This window comes from Neurospora tetraspora (assembly GCF_033439725.1).
Source record: "Neurospora tetraspora strain CBS 560.94 chromosome Unknown B0H65scaffold_5, whole genome shotgun sequence".
Lineage (NCBI taxonomy): Eukaryota > Fungi > Ascomycota > Sordariomycetes > Sordariales > Sordariaceae > Neurospora > Neurospora tetraspora.
The window spans coordinates 2,654,993-2,674,370 of NW_026944387.1; the positions used below are offsets into that span (position 1 = coordinate 2,654,993).

A 19,378-nucleotide genomic window follows, 5' to 3' on the forward strand; every position below is an offset into this window, starting at 1 on the left:
GAACCGTCGCGAATCACCGACGATGCGCCCACGAGGTCATTTGCGGGTTCGGGAGATGGGACGGAGGAGTTGGAGCTGCAAGGCGGGGGATTCGATGTTTGTCTTGGGACTGAAGGATGGAGTCTGCTTCACGTTGGGGGGGTCCAGTTGCGCTGGGACGAATACGGTGACGGCGGGCAGTAATCGTGTCGAGGTCGGCTCGAGGTCCAGTAAAGGTTCGGGATGCCGATGCGACAGGCGAACAGCCAGTTCGGATCAGCGACGGGGGAGGACCCACACAAATCCACAGCTGGGCAGAGACCCACTGAAAAGGACCCTGCCGCCAAGCACGATCCGGGCATGCCTGCCAGTGCTTTATCACCGGTGGCTGTCCGCCTTCCTCTTTCGGCTTTGATGGCGCTTCTCAAAACTTTTGCAGATTTTCTGCCGCAAAAAGTTCAGATACGGGTTAGGGTTGTTCTCCAAAACTTCCACTTCCCTTCAGCATTCTCTTTCTCCAGCAACTTCCATCCTTGCCCCATCCATCATCACCAACAACACCACCCATCATGAAGTTGACAAATCCCGGCGCGGTGCCAGTGTACGTACCCTCGTTCTTGTCAAGTCTACATCTTCTTCAAATGCTGACTGTGACTGCAGATACACCGTATCTGGGCCGTCGACTGCGAGACCCCTTCCAGAATGGCTCGCCCGCCGTAGAAAGAGATCGGCCAAGTACGAACCTGAAGAACTCAACAACTTTGAGCTCCTCCAAAACTTCGACTTCGAGGAGGCCAGTAACTGCGTCCGCGTCAGTGACGATGGCAACTGGATCATGAGCTCCGGTACCTACAAGCCCCAGTTCCACGTCCATAACACCCAGGAATTGTCGCTGTCCTTCGCTCGCCATACAAAATCCGAGAACACAACCTTCATTATGCTCAGCCAAGATTACACCAAGAGCGTACACCTCCAATCCGACCGTTCGATCGAGTTCCATACCCCCATGGGATGCCACTACGAAGTCAGACTCCCACGTTTCGGCAGAGACCTCGCATATCTTCGCCAAAGTACAGAAGTGCTCATTCCCTCCGTCGGTTTGAGCGCCGATGGTTCTGGTATGGGTGAGGTTTTCCGTCTCGATCTGGAGCGCGGCCAGTTTTTGAGGCCGTGGCAGGTGGATGTCGGTGAAGATGAGCCCGGTGCTGGTCTTCAGGGAGGCATCAACGTCGGAGCTGTCAATGTCGCGGCCGTCGCCGAGTCCACACACGGTCTTTGCGCCTTCGGAACGACCCTCGGCACAGTCGAGTTCTACGATCCCCGTAGCAGGAATCGCGTTGCTGTTTTGGGCGGTCAAGAGGGCGAGGTTACTGCGTTGGATTACAGCAGGGACGGTCTCTCCCTTGCGCTCGGAACAGGCACGGGTATTGTTCAAGTTTTCGATCTGAGAAACCCTCGCCCGCTTATGAAGAAGGATCAGGGCATGGGTCTTCCCATCAAGAACATCATCCACTTGACGACCCCTACCGAGGAAAAGAAGCTTCTTACGGCCGATAAGAGAATTATCAAGCTCTGGGACGAACAGACTGGCGACCTCTGGACCTCGATCGAGCCGACCGTCGAAATTAACCACGTGGCGCATGTCCCCGATTCCGGCATGCTATTGACCGCAAACGAGGGCAAGCAGATGCACAGTTTCTTTATTCCCAACCTCGGCCTGGCTCCCAGGTGGTGCCATTTCCTCGACAACATGGTCCACGAAATGGAGAACGAGAAGCGCGTCGACACATACGACAACTACAAGTTCCTTACGATACCCGAACTCAAGCAGCTCAGCTTGGCTCACTTGGTTGGCAAGACCAACCTGTTGCGTCCTTACATGCACGGTTACTTCGTACATTCCAAGTTGTACGATCAGGCTCGTCTCATTGCCAACCCTTACGTCTGGGAAGAGGAGCGGGCCAAGCGCGTCAAGGAGAAGGTTGAGAAGGCTCGTGAGAGCCGTATCAGAGGTGTCAAGAAGGTCAAGGTCAACCAGAAGCTGGTCGACAAGATTGTTGATCGCTCCGACAAGAAGAAGATTGCCGCTGGTGTCTTGGACGATTCTCGTTTCGGCAAGCTGTTCGAGGATGAGGAGTTCAAGATCGATGAGATGTCCAGGGAATTCCGATACCTCAACCCCAGCACCCAGGTTGGCGGACAAGTTTCAGTACAGCACGTCAACGACGACTCTTCAGTTACCAGCAACAGCGACGATGAAAGCGATCCAGAAAGCGAGGTCGAGAACAAGAAGAAGAAGAAGAAGAGCAAGGATGACGTGGTCATGCAGGTTTCGTCGTCCAAGATCGCGGGTGGCAAGGCGAAGGATACGGCATTCGGCCAAAGAGCCCCCAAGACTGGGCGCGTCACCAAGGTCCGGACGGACGTGGTCGGCGAGCAGAAGGTTACGTTCGTGCCCGAGTCCAGGAAGAAGCAGGCCGAGCCCGAAGCTGCACCGACACGTAGGAGAGACGATGGGAGGAGAAGTGCAAGCACGAACACCTTTAGACGACTGTAAAACGCCAGAACCCTATCGGTCCAACCCTATATATCATACATGTGAAAAAGTGATGGTATCTTTCATGTCACCTCCCCAGGCCGTGGTGAACCGGCTAAAAACCATCATTGCCGTCTACGGCATTCCTCTTTCCGAAATATGAGTCGCAAAGCAATAGGCTCGCGCGACCAGCGATACCCAAAATATACCCCAAGCTTGCCATTTTCGTCACCAAACGGTTCATTATTTCAACTCGTGCTGTCCGATCTCCTCCAGTGCCATACCAGCTCACTTGCGGCTAAAGTTGATGCGTGTTTTACCCGACTTCTCCGGCTTCTCCAAGCCCTTCTCCAGATCCAGGTGCTCGGGCTCGATGCGCGGTGTTGGTGGCACATCATCGATCCTCACGCGGCCCTTATTTTGAGATCGGGTTGATCGGAAAGATCCCTTGACTGATCTGGGGAATTCGCTGCGTCGTGGTGTCAAAGCCGTCTTAACCCTCTTTGCCGACCTCCGGATGGTCTCCCTGACCTTCCACTCGTTCTTCTTTGCCAGGAAGAAGAGAACTGCGCTTCCGACTATTGAAGGTGTCAGTTCCATGTTCAGTCAATGAGGCATTGCTGTTGGGCAAAACTTACCACCGAAGATGGTGACGACACAAACAACCACAATGATGGCAATCAGACCACCTTGAGAAATCCCGACGTCGTTCGGTGACGTCCCGGACGCACCGGCGATACTTCCATCATCTCCCATGTCTGGACCAGCACCGACGCTTCCTGGGTTCGCATCCGGCTCGTAGTTGGCGTTTGACGACATGACTGCGGTTGGGGGTTTCTCCTCCCTCTATATAAAGAACCACTGTTGTCCCAAAGGCCCGGCCTTGTAGTGATGAGATTATGATGAGATGTTGGTCTGATGTCGAAGAGGTCAATATGGGCCGAGGTGAGACCACTTATTTTGCGTTGCCCGGCAAGCAAAGTCGAGACCGATAGGAAATGCGACGCGCGACTGTCAAAGTCGGGTGATGGATGGTATGACAGTGGGAAGAGAAATGTGAGAAAAATGGAACGGAATCGGGAAGGAGGCGGACAAAAAAGGAAGAAAGACAGGCGTTTGGGAGGTAAAGAGGTGGTAGGTGGACATGTATTGTATAAACGCCGGCGATGGCCCCGTATACCCACGGCGGCTAGGTACTCCTACTTCCAAGAGATGTATATGTGCAATGTTAATGGTCGGTCCCGTCATTCGACGAATGGTTCAACTTTCTCCATACCTAGCTAGGCCCTCTGTTTCTTTCTCACTCGCTAGTGGTTGCCTCTCCAGAGGAGCTAGTGTATGCTTAAAAGGACCCAATGCCCCCCTCCCCCTCCCCACTCCCCGCTAGGTAAGGTACAACTGTGATCTGACGATGCCCAATCTTTCAATGCGGACTAGATCTTCACCTGTCGTTGTGTGACGCCGAGATTCGCCTGCGTCTAATCCTCTCCCGCCCTACTGTGCCTGGGCGTGCCTGGCTGAACCTGGTCAATGGTCTCGATGTTGTCCCACTCGACAAATACATACCATCACCAACTGTTGCATTCGGCACTTTGTCTTTCCATTGCTCTATTAAAAAGAACGGCTTCTCGCCTTCCCGACTCCATGACCATCCAGCGGCCAGCCGGCCTGTCTCCCTGACCTGACCTGACCTTATATCCGTTCTGCGCCTTTCTTTTACCGCTGCTCCCAGGGCAAGCCCACGTGTATCCTCCTAGAAATTTTGCCAAAGAAAAAGGTTCAAAAGGTCCAGAAGTTGTCAGGTACACACACAAGCGGCAACCTACTGATTGGTTAACCGTGGTTTTCTGCAAGCGCCGGGAGTTGTGAGTCCTTATGCGTTTCCGGCCAATCACGGCCTGCCATTGCTAGCGTACCTGACTTGTTTCAGGGGAGGATCACAGTGATGGGTTGGGAGTGGACGACGCTGCGGCGCATGTTCCTGGGCGGGGCGGACAGGGGCATGGGACAAGGGGGGTTTGTTATGTGTGACGGGCGACATGGTGTGCTTGGGTAGTTTTGACGACAAGTGAACTGAACATGATGATCTTTTTGGCTGATGTTGTCTTTGTGACTTGTGTGGATGGAGTGGGAAGTGGTTAGGTAATAAACACCATGCAGTGTGGAGTTTGGTTCAGTCACGGCATCACTGTGACTGTGATGGTCACTTTCACTTTCACTTTCTCTTTCACTCTTTCACTCGCCATTGCACTACCGTATCGTTATTGGACGGACGAACGGGTCAATCGATTTGATAGTGCGAAGGTATATAAGGTGATGTTATGCTTCTGTTCTTGAGCTTCAGATATGAACATGTGATGCCCCGCGTGGTGATAGTGATGATGGTGATGTTGGTGAGTGAGGCACAGATCATCACGGCCGGGGATATCGTTTGGAGGTGTGGTGTTGAGTCTCTGCCCTGGTTCTCATAGGCGTTGCTGGAATCGCTTCCTCTACGGTATGGGATGTTATCTTCGCTCCCGTTGCTACCCCTCTTTCTACTTTATTTGGTGCTTTGAGGATGGGTTGACAGTTCCAGCTTTGGCGGGTTGTCTTTTGTTGCGTTATCATTTTCCACAATTTATTAAAACACCGGCAAGGTGGTTATCGTGCGGTTTTCCATTTCTTTCTTCCGCGCCTCGAAGAAGACACAAGTATAACTTGAGCATTGGCGTTGTCAACATGATGAAGTCGTCCGAGCAAGTGTCACTTACCGCCGACCCAAGCAGCAGCCACATGTGTAACCAAAGCCGAAACCAAAGCCACAGCAACTTCATGCTCACGATGTAGCCCACAACTAGAATCGTTAGTGTTGTCAACCCATACATAACTCTTTGAAAGGTGCGCAAAGAATAAGAGAGAGACTCAGATACCGATTTGAAGTGAACATTCTCATCTCATATCCTGAGTGGAATGGTAACAAGATGGGCCACCTGAATTCATGAATGTCTCGATGTGTCGAAAGGAGTTCATTGGTAGACGAGTGCTGTTGTCGATGTGCTTCAGAAATTGAGGGCAATGGTCGAAATTGGACTTTTGGTGTTTTTGTTCAACGCCCGCCCTAACAATAAGTTAATAGTACATACGGTCTTGTCTATAATCCGTACTTCACTGAGCACGATGCAGATGCTCTTAATGAAGGCTTTTTCCACCATAAGCCTGACACAATACTCCCCATAGATTAACTTTTCCCCTTGACATCCAACTCTGAAAACAAAACCCATCCTTACACCCTCTCACTGACCCAAATGGCACCTCTGCACCCCGCCCTGATCACTCCCGTCAACAACCAATGCGGCTGCGCCTTCTGGGCATCATGTTCAACAGCATGATCCAGGTGCTCCAGCTCCTCATCCCGTATCCTCTTCAACGTGTTAAGCAGATCCCTAAACTCTCCTCCAACCTCGTACCCCTCAGCCTCCCACTCGCTGACCATCTCCAACAGCTGGCGGATCTGCGCATTATAATGCCCGCCAATCTCCGTCTCCACCGCCTCGGTGCACGCCATGGCAGCCTCCTTGCCCAGCATGGCGGTGCCCCAGCCCAATCCCGAGGCCATGACAGACCAGAGAGGGTACAGCGCCGTGGGCCGCACGCGGTGCCGGTAGATCAGGTCGTTGAAGGTGCGCAGATGCGCCGCCTCTTGGTCGTACATGTGCTTCATGAGCGGACGCAGCGAGGGGTCCCGGGTAACGAGGGGCGGGGTCTGCCCCGTGTAGATGAGGGTGGCGGCTAGCTCGCCGGCTTGGTTGACGCGGAGGGCGGACGAGAGGAAGGCGCGCTGCTCGGCAGTGAGGGGTTTTTTACCCTTGGAAGAAGTTGTCGACTTGGAGTTTGGTGGTGGTGATGATGGGTTGGTCTTGGGGGTTGTGGAGGGGTTGTTGACGTGCGAAGAGCTGGTGTCAGGCGAGGCCGGGGAGGAAAGGAAGCGCGCGGCGCATTGCCGGACTTGTCTGGTGGCCGCAAGGGCTGGTCTGGTTGCTGGACGAAGCATTATGGCTGTGATTGTCTTTTTGGTCTTCCGTGTTGAAGAAACACTTGCGATGAGGCTGTGGAATTTGATGTTGCACGGACCGGATGAAACTGATGGGAAGGCAGTGAGCTCGGGGGAGATGCGCCGAGGCCGAGTGAAAGACGGAACTGAGACCAGGTTCTAGTTCTAGAAAATCGGCCCACTTACAAAATCACGGCGCACGCCGGCCGGCCGGGGGAAGCTCCATCGCTGCTCCAGTGCTGCACATGCGATGACGTTGGTCGGCCAGGGGTGAAAGGCCAAACTCAATTGGCAGTTGCCGGTCCGGCAACAGAATCCAACCTTTAGGCGGTGTGGAACTTTCAGGCGCTTTGACCACCCATTAACTCCGCCAAGCACTGGACATGTCCGTCGCGCACAGCGGGTGGAGTTCCAGGTCGCGCCGCCCAGTTCCATGCCTTACCATCAGCCTGGACCAGACCCCATTGAATTCCTACTGATAACTGCTGGACAATAGGAGAGTTCACCTCCCTTTTAAACTTTAACATCCCGACTTGGACTTTTTCTTGTCTCCTCCTCAGTCATTCGTCGCTCCCGTCGCCTCATTAACACCACCCGATTGAATAACGACCCATCTCTTTTTTTGGCGCATCGTTAATCCACACTTGGGAGAAGGTTGTTGGTTTCGATCATCGACTTACAACAATACATTCGACTCGAAGAATCAGTACAGCCTGTACTCGACGCATCTCGGCATCTCGGTCACCTTCCACCCGACTGCTTACCATCGAATCCTGTTTTGCGCGCAAGAGATTGCATAGCCCTAGCGTCACAGGCACACAAAAAGCACCCTATTAAAGACCGACAGACCGCGACAGACAAGTGACCATGTCAGATATCGACGACGAGTTGCTCGCCCTTGCTGGCGGTGACGCCTCCGACGATAGCGGAGATGAGGCTATGGACATGAGCAGGGACGATTCCCGCTCCCCGTCACCAGAGCCTTCGAGGAAGAAGGATACGTCTACCAGGGGAACGGCGAAGAAGTCAGTGGGGAGGAAACGTGCTAGAAGCGATGACGAGTCGGAGGACGAGGGCCAGGCGTGAGTGCTTGTTTTTCTTTCCCTTCACCCAGCTCTCAGGTAGCCCTAAGGCTGCCGCTTTACATGTCACCTTTAAGCGCCACATCAACCTCAGCCTACCGCTCGCCTTTATTAACCCCTCCTTCTCCTCCTCTTGCCTCCTTCTCCTCCTCTTGCCTCCTTCCCCTCTTTATTCCGTCAACCACCCCGCCCACCATGCTGCTCAAGATGATGCTCAAGGTTAACAAACTTCTCTTCGGCAGCTCTCCGCCGGGGTCCCCGGACTCCCAAGCTTCTGCCCCCATGGACGAATCAGACTCAGACTCAGATGCCTCGCCGGCGAGGCGTAGTGTTGACGATGAGGTGAACCAGTATCCTGTCGACGGTCTCTTCCGCGACTACGAAGAGAAGGAGCAGATCATGAGCATGCGCGAAATCGAGAGGGAACAGATCCTGGCCGAGCGTCGAGAGGAGGATGAACGTATCCGCCAGAACCGCATGCTTCGCCAGCTAAAGGTCAACCAAGAGAAGAAACGCAAGGCAAGCCTAGCCGAGCTCGATGATTCATCACGCAAGACATCACGGGCTCGCACCAAGGCCGACGATAAGATGGATTCCCTCCGGCGGGCCCGGGAGGAACGCTCCAACCGCAAGGAGCAGCGGGAGCGGGAGAATGACCGTCGTAAGCGTTCGCCTTCATACCGACGCAGCCCCGGTCGTGGCGATGATAGCGATGTCGACTGGGATGGCCCGAGCAAAAAGAAGCACAGGTCTCGTTCGCCAGGGAGCAGGGAGAGTCCGCCTGCCGAGCTTCGAGACTTCGAGCGTGTTCGTGTTGGCCGTAGTCGCTTTGCTGAGGTTGCTTTCTATCCCGGCTTCGATGAGGCTCTCACAGGATGTTTTGTTCGCCTGAACATTGGTCCCGATCCCGATACTCGCCAGGATGTCTACCGTATGGCTCTGATTAAGGGTAAGATATTTCTTGCTATACCTTTGTTTCACTTTCGTGTCACTAACATCCACCGTGCAGGTTTCACCACCGGTAAGGCTTACGCCTTGGAAGATCATCAAGGTCACCAAATGGTCGTCGATATGTATGTCAAGGCTGCTCACGGTAAAGCCGTTCGGGAGTGGCCTTTGATCACATGTTCCGACCGAAAGTTCACAGATGTATGCATCCCTTTCCTTCCCTCACCTGTCATCCTCTCTAATTGGACTCTCAATAGGCCGAGTACAACCGCTACAAACAAGTCTGTCTTGCCGAGGGTGTCCCCTTCCCGGACAAACAGACCCTTATTGACAAGATCGACGACATCAACCGTCTCGTCCAGCGTACTTGGACCGAGCAGGAGCTCTCAGAAAAGCTCAAGCGTCAGAACGCGCTGCAGGCCAAGTTCTCTGGTGCCCAACGTGACTATCTCAAGAAGCAGTTGGACCATGCTCGACAGGCCAACGACGAAGCCGCCATCGCCCGCTACGAGGAGCGTCTCGAGAAGCTCGAGGTGCCCCGCCTTGCCTTCCGCACCTCACTCACCAAGAAAGACGGCAAGAAGGAGCTGACCCAGCAAGAGAAGCTGGCGCTCAAGAACATGGAGAACCGCAGACGCAACGCCGAAGAGGTGCGCAAGGCCCAGCTTCGCGAGCGCGCCAAGGCTCGTCAAATCGAGAGGAAGATTGAGCGTGGCGAGGCCGTTCAGGAGGACATGAGCCGCAGGCTCATCACCAGGCCCAAGTTCGTGCACGACTCGTCTGAGAAGGCCACCCCTAGTCCGTCCAAGGCTGGCACGCCCGCGCCAGGTACCCCATCGAAGGGCGAGACCAAGAACAGCAACGGGGTGTTGCCGCATATTGCAAAGTTGCAGGAGCAGCACAGGCAGCAACAGAAGAAGAACGGCTTGCCGGTCATTTCGGCGCCGCTGATGGATGATGAGATCATTGGCGCGATGGATCTAGGCATTGATATTGAGCTTTGATGGAGAGATCTGGGGTGAAATTTCCGGGAAGTTAGTGAGAGCCTGGTCTAAGTTACAGACATTCATAGGCTTTCGGCCAGGGGCCCGCTATCGAACTGCATAGCTTTTGGGAAGGAAGACCGATATCACTTGGGGTCTAAGTTGATAGTTCCATAAAGCTTTTGGTCGTCTTGGCTCGGCTTCCATTTGCTTGGCTGTTATGAGCGAAAGGTTGGTCAGGCAGGCTGGGAACAAGCGTAGAGGTAACCTGAGCCCTACATTGGTTACGGCAAAATTATGAATAAAAAGCTTTGAGAATACCTTACCTCCTTGCATATGCCAGCATGTGTGTAAACTCGCCTCCATTAATGTCTTTGTTTTGTTGGGTGTTATCCACAGCGTAGCGTGCCATGTCGTGTGAACGATTTACACGAGCATTATTGAACATCCCTTTGGCCTCCAAGATGCGTTTGTACTATAATTGCAGGTAATGTCCAAGATCTTCAGCCTGTCTGACTAAAATCAGGAGGCGCTCCGAGACCGTGACAAGTACCCAGTCATGGATTCAAATAAGAAAAATGAACTGCCTAGGTACTAAGTATACTACATTGTATAATTAAAGAGATATACATACTGCCTGCGGGTACGCGAGACCTTGTGTGAACACCTTGACAATAGTAATAGTAATAATAGATAGCTGAGAAGGATGAATAACTCGAGAAATGCAAAAAGGTGCCACCGATTTCCGACCAAAAAGGGGGAAACCCAAAGGAAAATGTAAGATATGTTACCCACCAAACAAACCAACAACGCCTTGCCATGAATACTTGAATGTTACTACATATGAGTTCGTTTTGTGTATCTTCCGCCCCGATTATATGTTATTGCGTATATGGAGTAAAACAGAGGTGAAGGGAGAACTGAATGGAACGGTAGGTGAGTATGTGAGAACAGGAGGAGGAAGCATATATGTTTTTGTTGGATTCCGGCTGTCGGCTGGGAAGTCCACCACCGTTGAGTAGCAGGACAATAAAAGATTTAGTTACTAAAAAACAACCATGGTTAGCCTTGATCACTCACGCATTTCGTCCATCACGGGCCAAGAAACTTACTAAATCTGCAACGGCGCCACTTGATCAACCTGGAACAACCAATTCCCGTTATTCTCCTCCGTAACCAGCCAGTCATACGGAAACTGGACCAACGTGCCCTGGGTCAGCCTCAGCGTCTCCTCGGCCTCTGCCGGGTTTAGAGTCTGCGCGTCGAAAGGATTGTACCCGCGTTTACTACGGCCAGTGTTCGCCCTACGACGCTGCTGCCTGGTAGAGGCGGCTGGCTTGACACCAGCACCACCTGTGACACCCGTCGCAGATGCGGTTGCTGTGTTATCGGAGGACACTGCGGCGGCGCTGCCGTTGGTGTTGGGGATCGCGTTGCTGTTGTCGGCCATGGTTGTGGTGGAGCCACCGCTGGTGTCGTTGTGGTTCGAATCAGCGCTGTCTTTGGGCGTTGCTGTGGGCGGGCGTTCGCCGCTGTTCTGCGATGCCGCCAACATCGCGACCTTCTCAGCGTCGAGTGGAAAGGTCTGAGCCTTGCGGGCGTGGTCCTTCGTGGCTCCATTCTCGTCCAAGGTAGTGGTTGACCCGGTGCGTTCCCGAGCGCCCATGTCACCACCGCCGCTAAGCTTGGAGACAGGAGTGACCAGCTTCTCCGTCAAGCTCTTGGTGAGCTGAGCTGGACCAGGTGCGCCGATACCGGCCCCGGCACTGGTCTGCGCATGCTCAGCAGCCACTCCGTTTTTCTCATTGACTTCCTCGCTCGTCTTGCCACCTTCGAACTGCTTCTTGAACTCCCGCTCGTTAGCCTTGAACTCCTTGTACTCGGCCCAGTTCGTTACGGCAGAATCTGGCATGGTGTGGAAGACGCGGCGGAAAATCTTGGTGTTATTCTCAGCGACGCGAGACCAAACATCATCATAGAAGTTTGGATTGAGAGGATCACGCATGCAGTCTTTGTCAATGTTGGCGAGCTCGATGTTCATGGCGATCTGGCTGTGAGACAGAGTCCCATTTTCTGTGATCTGAACAGGCGGTCCACCAATGTCAGTATCGTCCACAACAGGCAAGACAGGCAATTGGTTGGCTCTGGGAAGACCAAGTTGCTCCGTAGTCCGTCTATTAAACGGCGGCATTGGCGGCATATACTCGTTGCCGATGCTTCCAGAAAGAGAGGCAGCATCGTGAGGCCGAATGTGAAGCTCGTGGGGCTCATGCGGGCTGTCGAGAGTACCTCTGCCCTCCGCAGCGATATCGTGGACCAGCACTTCACGGCCATTCACTACGACAGAGTCTCTGCCCTCATCGGTACCTTGCATTTGCGCAAGCTTCCAATGATCAGGTCCCAGTCCTTCCACGTCCCTTCTGTGCCTCTCATCAACATGCCCATGCCCATGCCCTTCTCTGCCGGCAACAGATTTGCCCTTGGAGTCCGGCCTTGGGAGTTCCTGCATCTCAACGTCATGATTGAAACTATGCGCTCTATGACGAGGGAGTTGCGGCGGCGGCGGCGTGCTCGGTAGTATATGAGACGACATATGCGATGACCTCCGTCTCCTGGACGAGCTCTCAGGGACCATGGAATCTTCTGAGTCGTCATTGAAGTCGCGATGTTCCAAGTTCGGATGCTCCATGTGGTGTTCCGTGCGCTGTTCCATCTCAGCTCTTGCTTCGGCCTCGTCAAGCTCTGCTTGACGTTCTTCCTCTTGAATCTCATCGACATCCAAGCCCAAGTGTTCCCTCATCAGTCGGAGACGCAGGGTGTGAGCAAAACGGCCAACCTGGTAAGGCTTCCCACCCATGGTGGACCAAATCATGTCAGTGTCACGAACAACCGCCGCACATTCCGAATCACGATTGCCAAGCATAGACCGCTCATTGATGTTGGCTGATCCGATCAAGGCAATACGGTCATCGACAATGATACACTTGGCATGGATGTAGAGTTGTTCGGTCGTCAGGGTGTTGTTCTTAAGTTTACCCCATTGACGCAGACTGAAGAACTGGACGTAGTCCTCCGGGTTAATGCCAGCAGCCCTAAGACGGCCAAAGATGGAATGTTCTCCGCGGCAGATACTCCGATACTGACACTGCAGAATCAGACGCACACTGGTTCCGTCTTGATCATTGACCTCGTTTTGGAAGCCTGGCATCAAAGGGATGATAATGACCGCGCGCCAGTCCTCGCCCTTTTCGTGCGCACGGATAGCGCGCTCAACCAGAGCATCGCCGATACGATTGACGATTTTCACGTTCAGTGTTTCCGTGCTGGTTACGAAGAACTGGTTCTCCATGTAGACAAAGTGGTCAGACTCCTCAATCATCTTGACATATGCTGACTGGATGCTGTGTTCGGTCTCGTCGATACCAATCGACCAGGTCGATGCTGAACGGAGCATTTGCACCTCGCAGGTTCCATTCAAACCTGCGGCCTCAAGTTCCTCTGCGCTGCAATCAGGAGGTGGCAGCAAGAATGGTGTAGGCCTCGTGGGCTTCCGGCCACGTCTCACATAATTCCACCTCTGAACGAAGTGGCGGGTCAGATCTCTGGCTGGCTGACCAACAACCTGCATGGCGATATCATGCCACGGCATTCTGGGAACCTTGGACCGGTCATACATCTCCTCATATGGCTCATGGAGCCTGACGAAGTCCTGGACACGAGGATTTGAGTAGTCCTTTCCTGGGAACATTTGGCAATGCTCTGCATCCTTGGGCAGATTGTACGAATCAGGCTCGAATCCGGTGGGTTTGTCATCGGTCACTGGATGCTGCGGTGTGTCCCATCGACCGAAACACAGATCTATACCGCCGACAAATGCGATGTCGTGGTCGACAATAACCAGCTTTTCGTGGTGAGCGAAGAAGAACTGATTCTTCTTGAACTGGTTAGGTGATCTTTGAACAAAGATGTTAGGGTGGAGGTTCAATAGGGAAAACTTGGTGTACTCCGAGTCGATCGGAACTGCGGCTTCGACATTTCGGTAGACAATGACGAAAATCTTGACACCTTCCTGTGCCTTTCTCTGGAGTAGACGATCGAGACGCCATTTTTGACTAATACAAGCGGGTCGCCTCATGTACAGTTCTGGGCTCAGCCACCAGTCGTGAATGTAGATAACATCCTTGGCCATACTGATGGCTCTTGAGACGTTCCACATGTAGTCTCGACCGTCGACAAGCCATTGGGCGAATACGCCAGTTCGAACAGGCGCATAGCTTCCAAAGCGATTCTGCTGATGCCATGGTGTACTTTTGAGCATCTCCAGAATGGATTCCTCGAACTGCTGTATTAGATGCTGGCTAGAGGAGAACAGCTTGATCTTCCTCTCAGATGTCATGATCTTCAGGGTATGGTGATTGGAGGACTTAGACTTCTTGGCCGTGGTTGGGTCGAAATTCTCGAGATCCTCCTCGCCTTCATTGCCGTTTGCGGTGAGGTGTTTGTTCTTGTCCTTCTTAGAAACAATCTTGAACTTGGGGTCGACGAGATAAACGTCGTAGATGTTCATGTTCTCCGGCGATTCGACACAAACGATATAACTCTGACGAACAAGGAACCACTTCTTGCTGTGCCTAGCAATAACCTTGCCCGGTGTCAGGACCCTCCGGAAATCGAGCCCTTTGGAGGACTGAATGTGGAGGTAACACTCCTTTCCGTGATAGCTTCCCTCGGCAGCAAGGCGGACTCCAAGAGCAGAAAGCTCCAAGAATCGACAGAGTCGGTTGCTGTCTGCCCGGAACATGAGCCAACGAACCATCTCTTGCAAATACTTTTCCAGAATCCTCTGCTGCTGTTCGATATACTTCCTCTTCTTGGCGGCTGCGTCAAGAGCTATTTGATTCAGATCACCCTTTGAACCCAAGGCCGAATTCTTGCGGCGCCCACCAAAAGCACTCATGCGAGACTTCTTTTTTCGTACCTGCGGCCTGCCATTTTCTTCAACATCAGTGCCCTCAACAGCCGTTTCCCCGGCAGTGGCCTCACCGGCGGGATCCTCGAGTATACGAGGGGGCTCAAGTGGTTCTTGTTCCTCCTCGTCGCCCTCCAAGCCTCTTACTGCGCGCAAGTAAGGGAAAGCCGAAATAGGGAAATTTGGCTGTTTGGGTCTGACACCACCCTCTGGGCGATGTATCGTGAGCTTGTCTTTAGGAGGGTTGATCTTGTATTTGAAGTGGAGGTTCATGATCTCCTTTATGTGACGTTTGACCGTCCACTTCATTTGGCTGGGGCCGCTGCCGTACTCGAGCTCAATGGTGAACAGCACATGTCTCTCGCTGTCTTTGCCTGGAAGAGGCGCACTGTCCTTGATACGGAGCCTTAGCTGTTCGAGAAGGACCGGAATTCTTTTGTTTCCATGTTCGTCGCGCTGGATCATGCTGGCAAACATCAAGACAGCCGGTGTAACTGCGGTAAGCTCGGCCATGAGCTCGGCAGATTTGAAGTAGTCGTATTGGTCGTCCCTCTTCTGCCGCAGCAGACGCAAGGTGCTTTTGACTTGACGCCATTTGTGAGCACCAAAAGTTGCGGCCCTGTCCGTTCCGAAAAAGGGCCTCCTCGGAGTGGCATCCCCGTCAGAAACCCCACCGCCGAGGTTAGAGAAGCGCCGAAGATGCTGGCCAATCCTACGGGGAGATTCAAGTTCATCGCCCTCACCACCCGGCCGGTTTGACATCCACAAGTTCGTCCTCCTGTTGATGCGCTGTCTGGCGATATGATCCCTGCCCTCACCCTCGGAAAGGCCTCCACGGTCTCCAATATCTGATAACGTGGAACGGCGTATAAAGCCGAAGCGGGCATGTCCACCGGGTGTGGTCGGCTCTTGCTCGATTCGAGGCGTGTTGGGAGTCGAGAACGATTCGAACCTTGGCCGCCTAATCCGTTTCTTTTTCTTTTGTCGAATCTGTGGCTCCCCTACCCTCTCATCGGCAGTCTCCTCTGCGTCGGCATCTTCGTCGCTGCGGTCGTCGACTGATCGGGGATGACGGTGGCGTGACACGGTTGGGGAGCTAGCTGTAGAGTTAATCTCAGACTTGAAAGTCTGCGAGGTGCTGGGGCCGGCGAGCTCTTTCAGCTTGGTCATGAAGCTGGACCCTCGGATCCTGTTCATGGTATCTTTGGTATCCCATGAGCCATGACGCTCGTGGTGTATGACGGGTGGGGGTTCGAGGACGACATCGTTGTTGGCAAACTGTACGCTGCGCTCGGAGTAGGGCACATCGGAAGGGCCTGTGCCAGCTGGCGGAAGGGTCGAGGGGACGGAGGAGCGAGTAGTGGTTTCGTTGACATGTTGAAGCGGCAGCCAGGCGGGCGGGCCTTGATCGGGTACAGGAGAGACACCGTCGTTGTGTGGCTGGCCTCCGTTCAGGTAGTCCGGGGCGGACGGGCTTTCATTAGCTCTCGGTGTCCTCGGAGAACTCGCCTTGGTTGCGAAGTCGAATTGGTCGGAGCCGATGGGTGACGGAACGCCGAACACTTGGGCCTGGGTGATTGTTGGTAGTTCCTCAAGGGTCCCTGATTGCAGAACACTCTCTTTGCGCGGATGTGTTGTTGGCACAGGCAGACTGGTCGAACTGGATTTGTTCGGGTCGGCCATGGTGGAAGATGGGCGGTTGACGGTTGGTCAGCCTACTGGGGGACTGGTGAAGTATGTTCTTGTTGTTGATGTTGGGAAACCTGGACAATTTCTTGAAGGAAGAAGGTGTAGGATCCTCGGTAGCGAAACATGCCGTAGCTCACAAGTATCCGTCGAAATCGTCCCGATCGTGGGAAGCGGTTTGACCCTCCAGGGGCTCGAAGACGGCGGTCAACTTTTCGTTGGAGACGATGATCGGAATTGCTGGTCGGGTTGGGGCCGAACGAGCCAACGACCGAGAGGAGAGTGGCAGAGTGGTTCCAGTCGAACCAACAAGGTCGGTGAAAGAACAGACGGCGGCGTGGCTAGTAGGAAAGGTGATTATTCCCTGGCTACCTCCCAAGGTGAAGTTCGCAGATACAGTCGGTACTTAGTAGGGGGAGGTCGAAGTAGAGAAACCAAAGATGACAAGGTGACGTTGAGGATTGAAGCAAGGTGCCAACTGTTAGTACTACACACCTCAGCGGGCATCCCCGTAAACAGGTAGGCGCAAAAAGGGGCAGGAGAGAGGTCAAACTTGGAAGTTGTTGTTATTCCTTGGCGCGCGTCTGTTACTGTTATCGTCCGGTACGGTAATTGTCCGTTGTAGCGTAACGTTGAATGAGTGAGCCAAGAGCAGTATCTTCATTCTGTCAACTACTCTACCTCTGTATTCTATCTGATATCTTGACCGTTACCTCTCTTCTACGTCAACATTCCCCGTTATATGAGGGGAAAACGTGCAAGATGCCTGCCTGTGTCGTGTGTTTGTTTCGGTCAAAGTGGTGAGACGAAGGATCCCGTCCCGTCACGTTGCAAGGTAGCGCAATGCTCCGCTAAACAAAGGCGCTGGAGGAGGTCCCGTCGCACCTGGACTGCTGTTTACCTTAGGTTGGAGTAGACATGCAGGCACGGCCCTTAAATTGCAGAAGCTATACCTGACAGGGTTAGCAATCTGGGGCGCCTTATAACTGCTGGATCCAGCCGACGGGAGCCAGCCACTCAGCCCGGCCCATGGATGTCTCTGCTGACGTCCTTGTGTTTACCGACGCTCCCTCCGCTTTTGTCCCGATTGCAACAATTTCCGCCTGGAGGTCTCGCGCCTCGTTAATGCCACCACCATGCCCAGGTACGCGCCCCCGACCAAACAGCCAACTTTTCGTAACGACCTATCACTAACCAGAAAACAGAGAAATAATAACCATCCAGGCCGGCCAGTGCGGCAACAGCAGTGAGTGCCCAATCCAGCCGGACGAGGCAGTCGACCTTCACCCAGTCTTGCGTCTCAACAACTGGCAGCTGAACGCGCAACCGCTAACATTCTCAAGTCGGAAGCCAGTTCTGGCAGCAGCTGTGTCTGGAACACGGCATCAGCCAAGATGGAACCATCGAGGACTTTGCGACCGAAGGCGGCGACCGTAAAGATGTCTTCTTTTACCAGAGCGACGATACGCGATACATTCCCCGGTCCATCCTAATCGATCTCGAACCCCGAGTGATCAATACCATCCAGACTGGACCGTACCGAAACATCTACAACCCGGAAAACTTCTATGTGGGCAAGAGCGGTCTTGGTGCGGGCAACAACTGGGGCGACGGTTACCAGACAGGCGAGCAGGTACATGAGGAGATCATGGAGATGATTGAGCGTGAAGCCGACGGCAGCGATTCCCTCGAGGGTTTCATGATGCTACATTCGATCGCCGGCGGCACAGGATCAGGACTGGGCTCTTTCCTACTGGAGCGACTGAACGACCGCTTCCCCAAGAAGATCATCCAAACATACTCGGTATTTCCCGACACGACCAGCGCCGGCGACGTTGTCGTACACCCTTACAACAGTTTGCTTGCGATGAGGAGGTTAACGCAAAACGCCGACTCGGTTGTGGTGCTTGACAACGGCGCCTTGTCACACATTGCCGCCGACAGACTACACGTACAAGAGCCCTCGTTCCAACAGACCAACCAGCTCGTATCGACCGTCATGTCCGCCAGCACAACCACCCTCCGATACCCCGGCTACATGCACAACGACCTGGTCAGCATTCTCGCGTCCTTGATCCCGACTCCTCGATGCCACTTCTTGATGACGTCGTACACGCCCTTTACTGGCGACCAGGTGGAGCAGGCTAAGACGGTGCGCAAGACGACGGTTCTCGACGTGATGAGACGATTGCTGCAGCCCAAGAATCGCATGGTGTCTACTGTACCCGGCAAGAAGAGCTGCTACATCTCCATCCTGAACGTCATCCAGGGCGACGTGGACCCAACCGATGTGCACAAGAGTCTGCTCCGTATTAGGGAGCGTCGTCTTGCTACATTCATCCCTTGGGGTCCCGCTAGCATTCAGGTGGCGCTGACCAAGAGGAGTCCCTACGTGACTATGGCACATCGTGTCAGTGGTTTGATGTTGGCAAACCATACCAGTATTGCTACGGTACGTTAACTGCTGGAGTGTTGACTAGGTAGATGACCAAACTGACATTTCTTTCACACAGCTCTTCAAGCGCATCGTCAGGCAGTACGATGGTATGCGGAAGCGCAACGCCTTCATGGAAGCCTACAAGAAAACGGCACCGTTTTCCGAAAACCTCAACGAGTTTGACGAAGCCAGGGAGGTCGTCATGGACCTCATTGCCGACTACGAGGCTGCCGAAGACGCCAACTATCTCAACCCAGACCTTGGCGAAAACGCGTCGGTCGACACGGACAAGAGAATGGCTTGAGTCTTATAACGGACAGATGATGGCCAGGTGGTGGCCTTTTGTTTTTTTCAGAAAGAGATAGCTGGTATAACTCTTTTTCTACTAGGCTAAGGCGATATCACGACCAAATTGTTATTTGCAGGCGTTATTGGGCGGGAGGAAAACTAGGAGGAAGGTGTTGGCGCGCATTCTGTATCATTTGCCATGTTGGTTGTTGATGATTGCAGCAACATCTTTGACCACTGAGGCTATGAAATACCAAATTGTCTTCAAACCCCAAAATGCATGCATGCGGGACCTCAGACTTGGGGTTCATAAATAACCCCAAGTTGACAAGTATTCAACCAACTGACGAGTGGCTTCGTGGTCGAGCGGTGTGGTGCGCTGAGCTCTCTTTGCACATGGAGGGTTGCGCGCCGCATGCCAGGGACAGAGCCCCCCG

General features: G+C 53.5%; 6 protein-coding genes across 6 annotated transcripts; 3 read left to right on the forward strand and 3 right to left on the reverse strand.

The window, feature by feature from the left end:
• Positions 1-478: 478 nt before the first annotated feature.
• On the forward strand, positions 479-2,985 carry B0H65DRAFT_233545 (WD40-repeat-containing domain protein). The gene is made up of 2 exons (XM_062822223.1): positions 479-580; positions 640-2,985. Exons 1-2 carry the CDS (start codon positions 549-551, stop codon positions 2,534-2,536), a joined length of 1,929 nt encoding a protein of 642 aa, XP_062680702.1. The 5' UTR covers positions 479-548; the 3' UTR covers positions 2,537-2,985.
• B0H65DRAFT_233560 (uncharacterized protein) lies at positions 2,670-3,496 on the reverse strand. The gene is made up of 2 exons (XM_062822226.1): positions 3,154-3,496; positions 2,670-3,093 (listed from the first exon to the last, which is right to left on the reverse strand). Exons 1-2 carry the CDS (start codon positions 3,332-3,334, stop codon positions 2,804-2,806), a joined length of 471 nt encoding a protein of 156 aa, XP_062680703.1. The 5' UTR covers positions 3,335-3,496; the 3' UTR covers positions 2,670-2,803.
• A 2,066-nt stretch (positions 3,497-5,562) lies between these two features.
• B0H65DRAFT_233549 (ubiquinone biosynthesis protein COQ7-domain-containing protein) lies at positions 5,563-6,631 on the reverse strand. Its single transcript, XM_062822224.1, has one exon. It carries the CDS (start codon positions 6,546-6,548, stop codon positions 5,781-5,783), a length of 768 nt encoding a protein of 255 aa, XP_062680704.1. The 5' UTR covers positions 6,549-6,631; the 3' UTR covers positions 5,563-5,780.
• Positions 6,632-7,199: 568 nt separating this feature from the next.
• Positions 7,200-9,882, forward strand: B0H65DRAFT_233551 (uncharacterized protein). Its single transcript, XM_062822225.1, has 4 exons — positions 7,200-7,630; positions 7,873-8,579; positions 8,640-8,779; positions 8,836-9,882. The coding sequence occupies exons 1-4, from the start codon at positions 7,416-7,418 to the stop codon at positions 9,580-9,582; spliced, it is 1,809 nt and encodes a 602-aa protein (XP_062680705.1). The 5' UTR covers positions 7,200-7,415; the 3' UTR covers positions 9,583-9,882.
• A 608-nt stretch (positions 9,883-10,490) lies between these two features.
• On the reverse strand, positions 10,491-14,791 carry B0H65DRAFT_233799 (uncharacterized protein). The gene is made up of 3 exons (XM_062822227.1): positions 14,605-14,791; positions 10,674-14,546; positions 10,491-10,606 (listed from the first exon to the last, which is right to left on the reverse strand). Exons 2-3 carry the CDS (start codon positions 14,516-14,518, stop codon positions 10,600-10,602), a joined length of 3,852 nt encoding a protein of 1,283 aa, XP_062680706.1. The 5' UTR covers positions 14,519-14,546; positions 14,605-14,791; the 3' UTR covers positions 10,491-10,599.
• Positions 14,792-16,896: 2,105 nt separating this feature from the next.
• B0H65DRAFT_469724 (tubulin gamma chain) lies at positions 16,897-19,337 on the forward strand. The gene is made up of 4 exons (XM_062827025.1): positions 16,897-17,360; positions 17,422-17,462; positions 17,560-18,668; positions 18,730-19,337. Exons 1-4 carry the CDS (start codon positions 17,353-17,355, stop codon positions 18,955-18,957), a joined length of 1,386 nt encoding a protein of 461 aa, XP_062680707.1. The 5' UTR covers positions 16,897-17,352; the 3' UTR covers positions 18,958-19,337.
• The last annotated feature ends 41 nt before the right edge of the window (positions 19,338-19,378 follow it).

Bases quoted from the DNA above. Each gene is read 5' to 3' on its own strand.
- B0H65DRAFT_233560 (XM_062822226.1), bottom strand. From the start codon at position 3,334: ATGTCGTCAAACGCCAACTACGAGCCGGATGCGAACCCAGGAAGCGTC. The intron at 3,094-3,153 runs GTAAGTTTTGCC...CACCTTCAATAG, and splicing joins TGTCGTCACCATCTTCGGTG to TCGGAAGCGCAGTTCTCTTC.
- B0H65DRAFT_233799 (XM_062822227.1), bottom strand. From the start codon at position 14,518: ATGAGTGCTTTTGGTGGGCGCCGCAAGAATTCGGCCTTGGGTTCAAAG.
- B0H65DRAFT_233549 (XM_062822224.1), bottom strand. From the start codon at position 6,548: ATGCTTCGTCCAGCAACCAGACCAGCCCTTGCGGCCACCAGACAAGTC.
- B0H65DRAFT_469724 (XM_062827025.1), top strand. The intron at 17,463-17,559 runs GTGAGTGCCCAA...AACATTCTCAAG, and splicing joins CGGCCAGTGCGGCAACAGCA to TCGGAAGCCAGTTCTGGCAG. The intron at 18,669-18,729 runs GTACGTTAACTG...TCTTTCACACAG, and splicing joins ACCATACCAGTATTGCTACG to CTCTTCAAGCGCATCGTCAG.
- B0H65DRAFT_233551 (XM_062822225.1), top strand. From the start codon at position 7,416: ATGTCAGATATCGACGACGAGTTGCTCGCCCTTGCTGGCGGTGACGCC. The intron at 8,580-8,639 runs GTAAGATATTTC...TCCACCGTGCAG, and splicing joins CCGTATGGCTCTGATTAAGG to GTTTCACCACCGGTAAGGCT. The intron at 8,780-8,835 runs GTATGCATCCCT...GACTCTCAATAG, and splicing joins CCGACCGAAAGTTCACAGAT to GCCGAGTACAACCGCTACAA.
- B0H65DRAFT_233545 (XM_062822223.1), top strand. From the start codon at position 549: ATGAAGTTGACAAATCCCGGCGCGGTGCCAGT. The intron at 581-639 runs GTACGTACCCTC...CTGTGACTGCAG, and splicing joins AATCCCGGCGCGGTGCCAGT to ATACACCGTATCTGGGCCGT.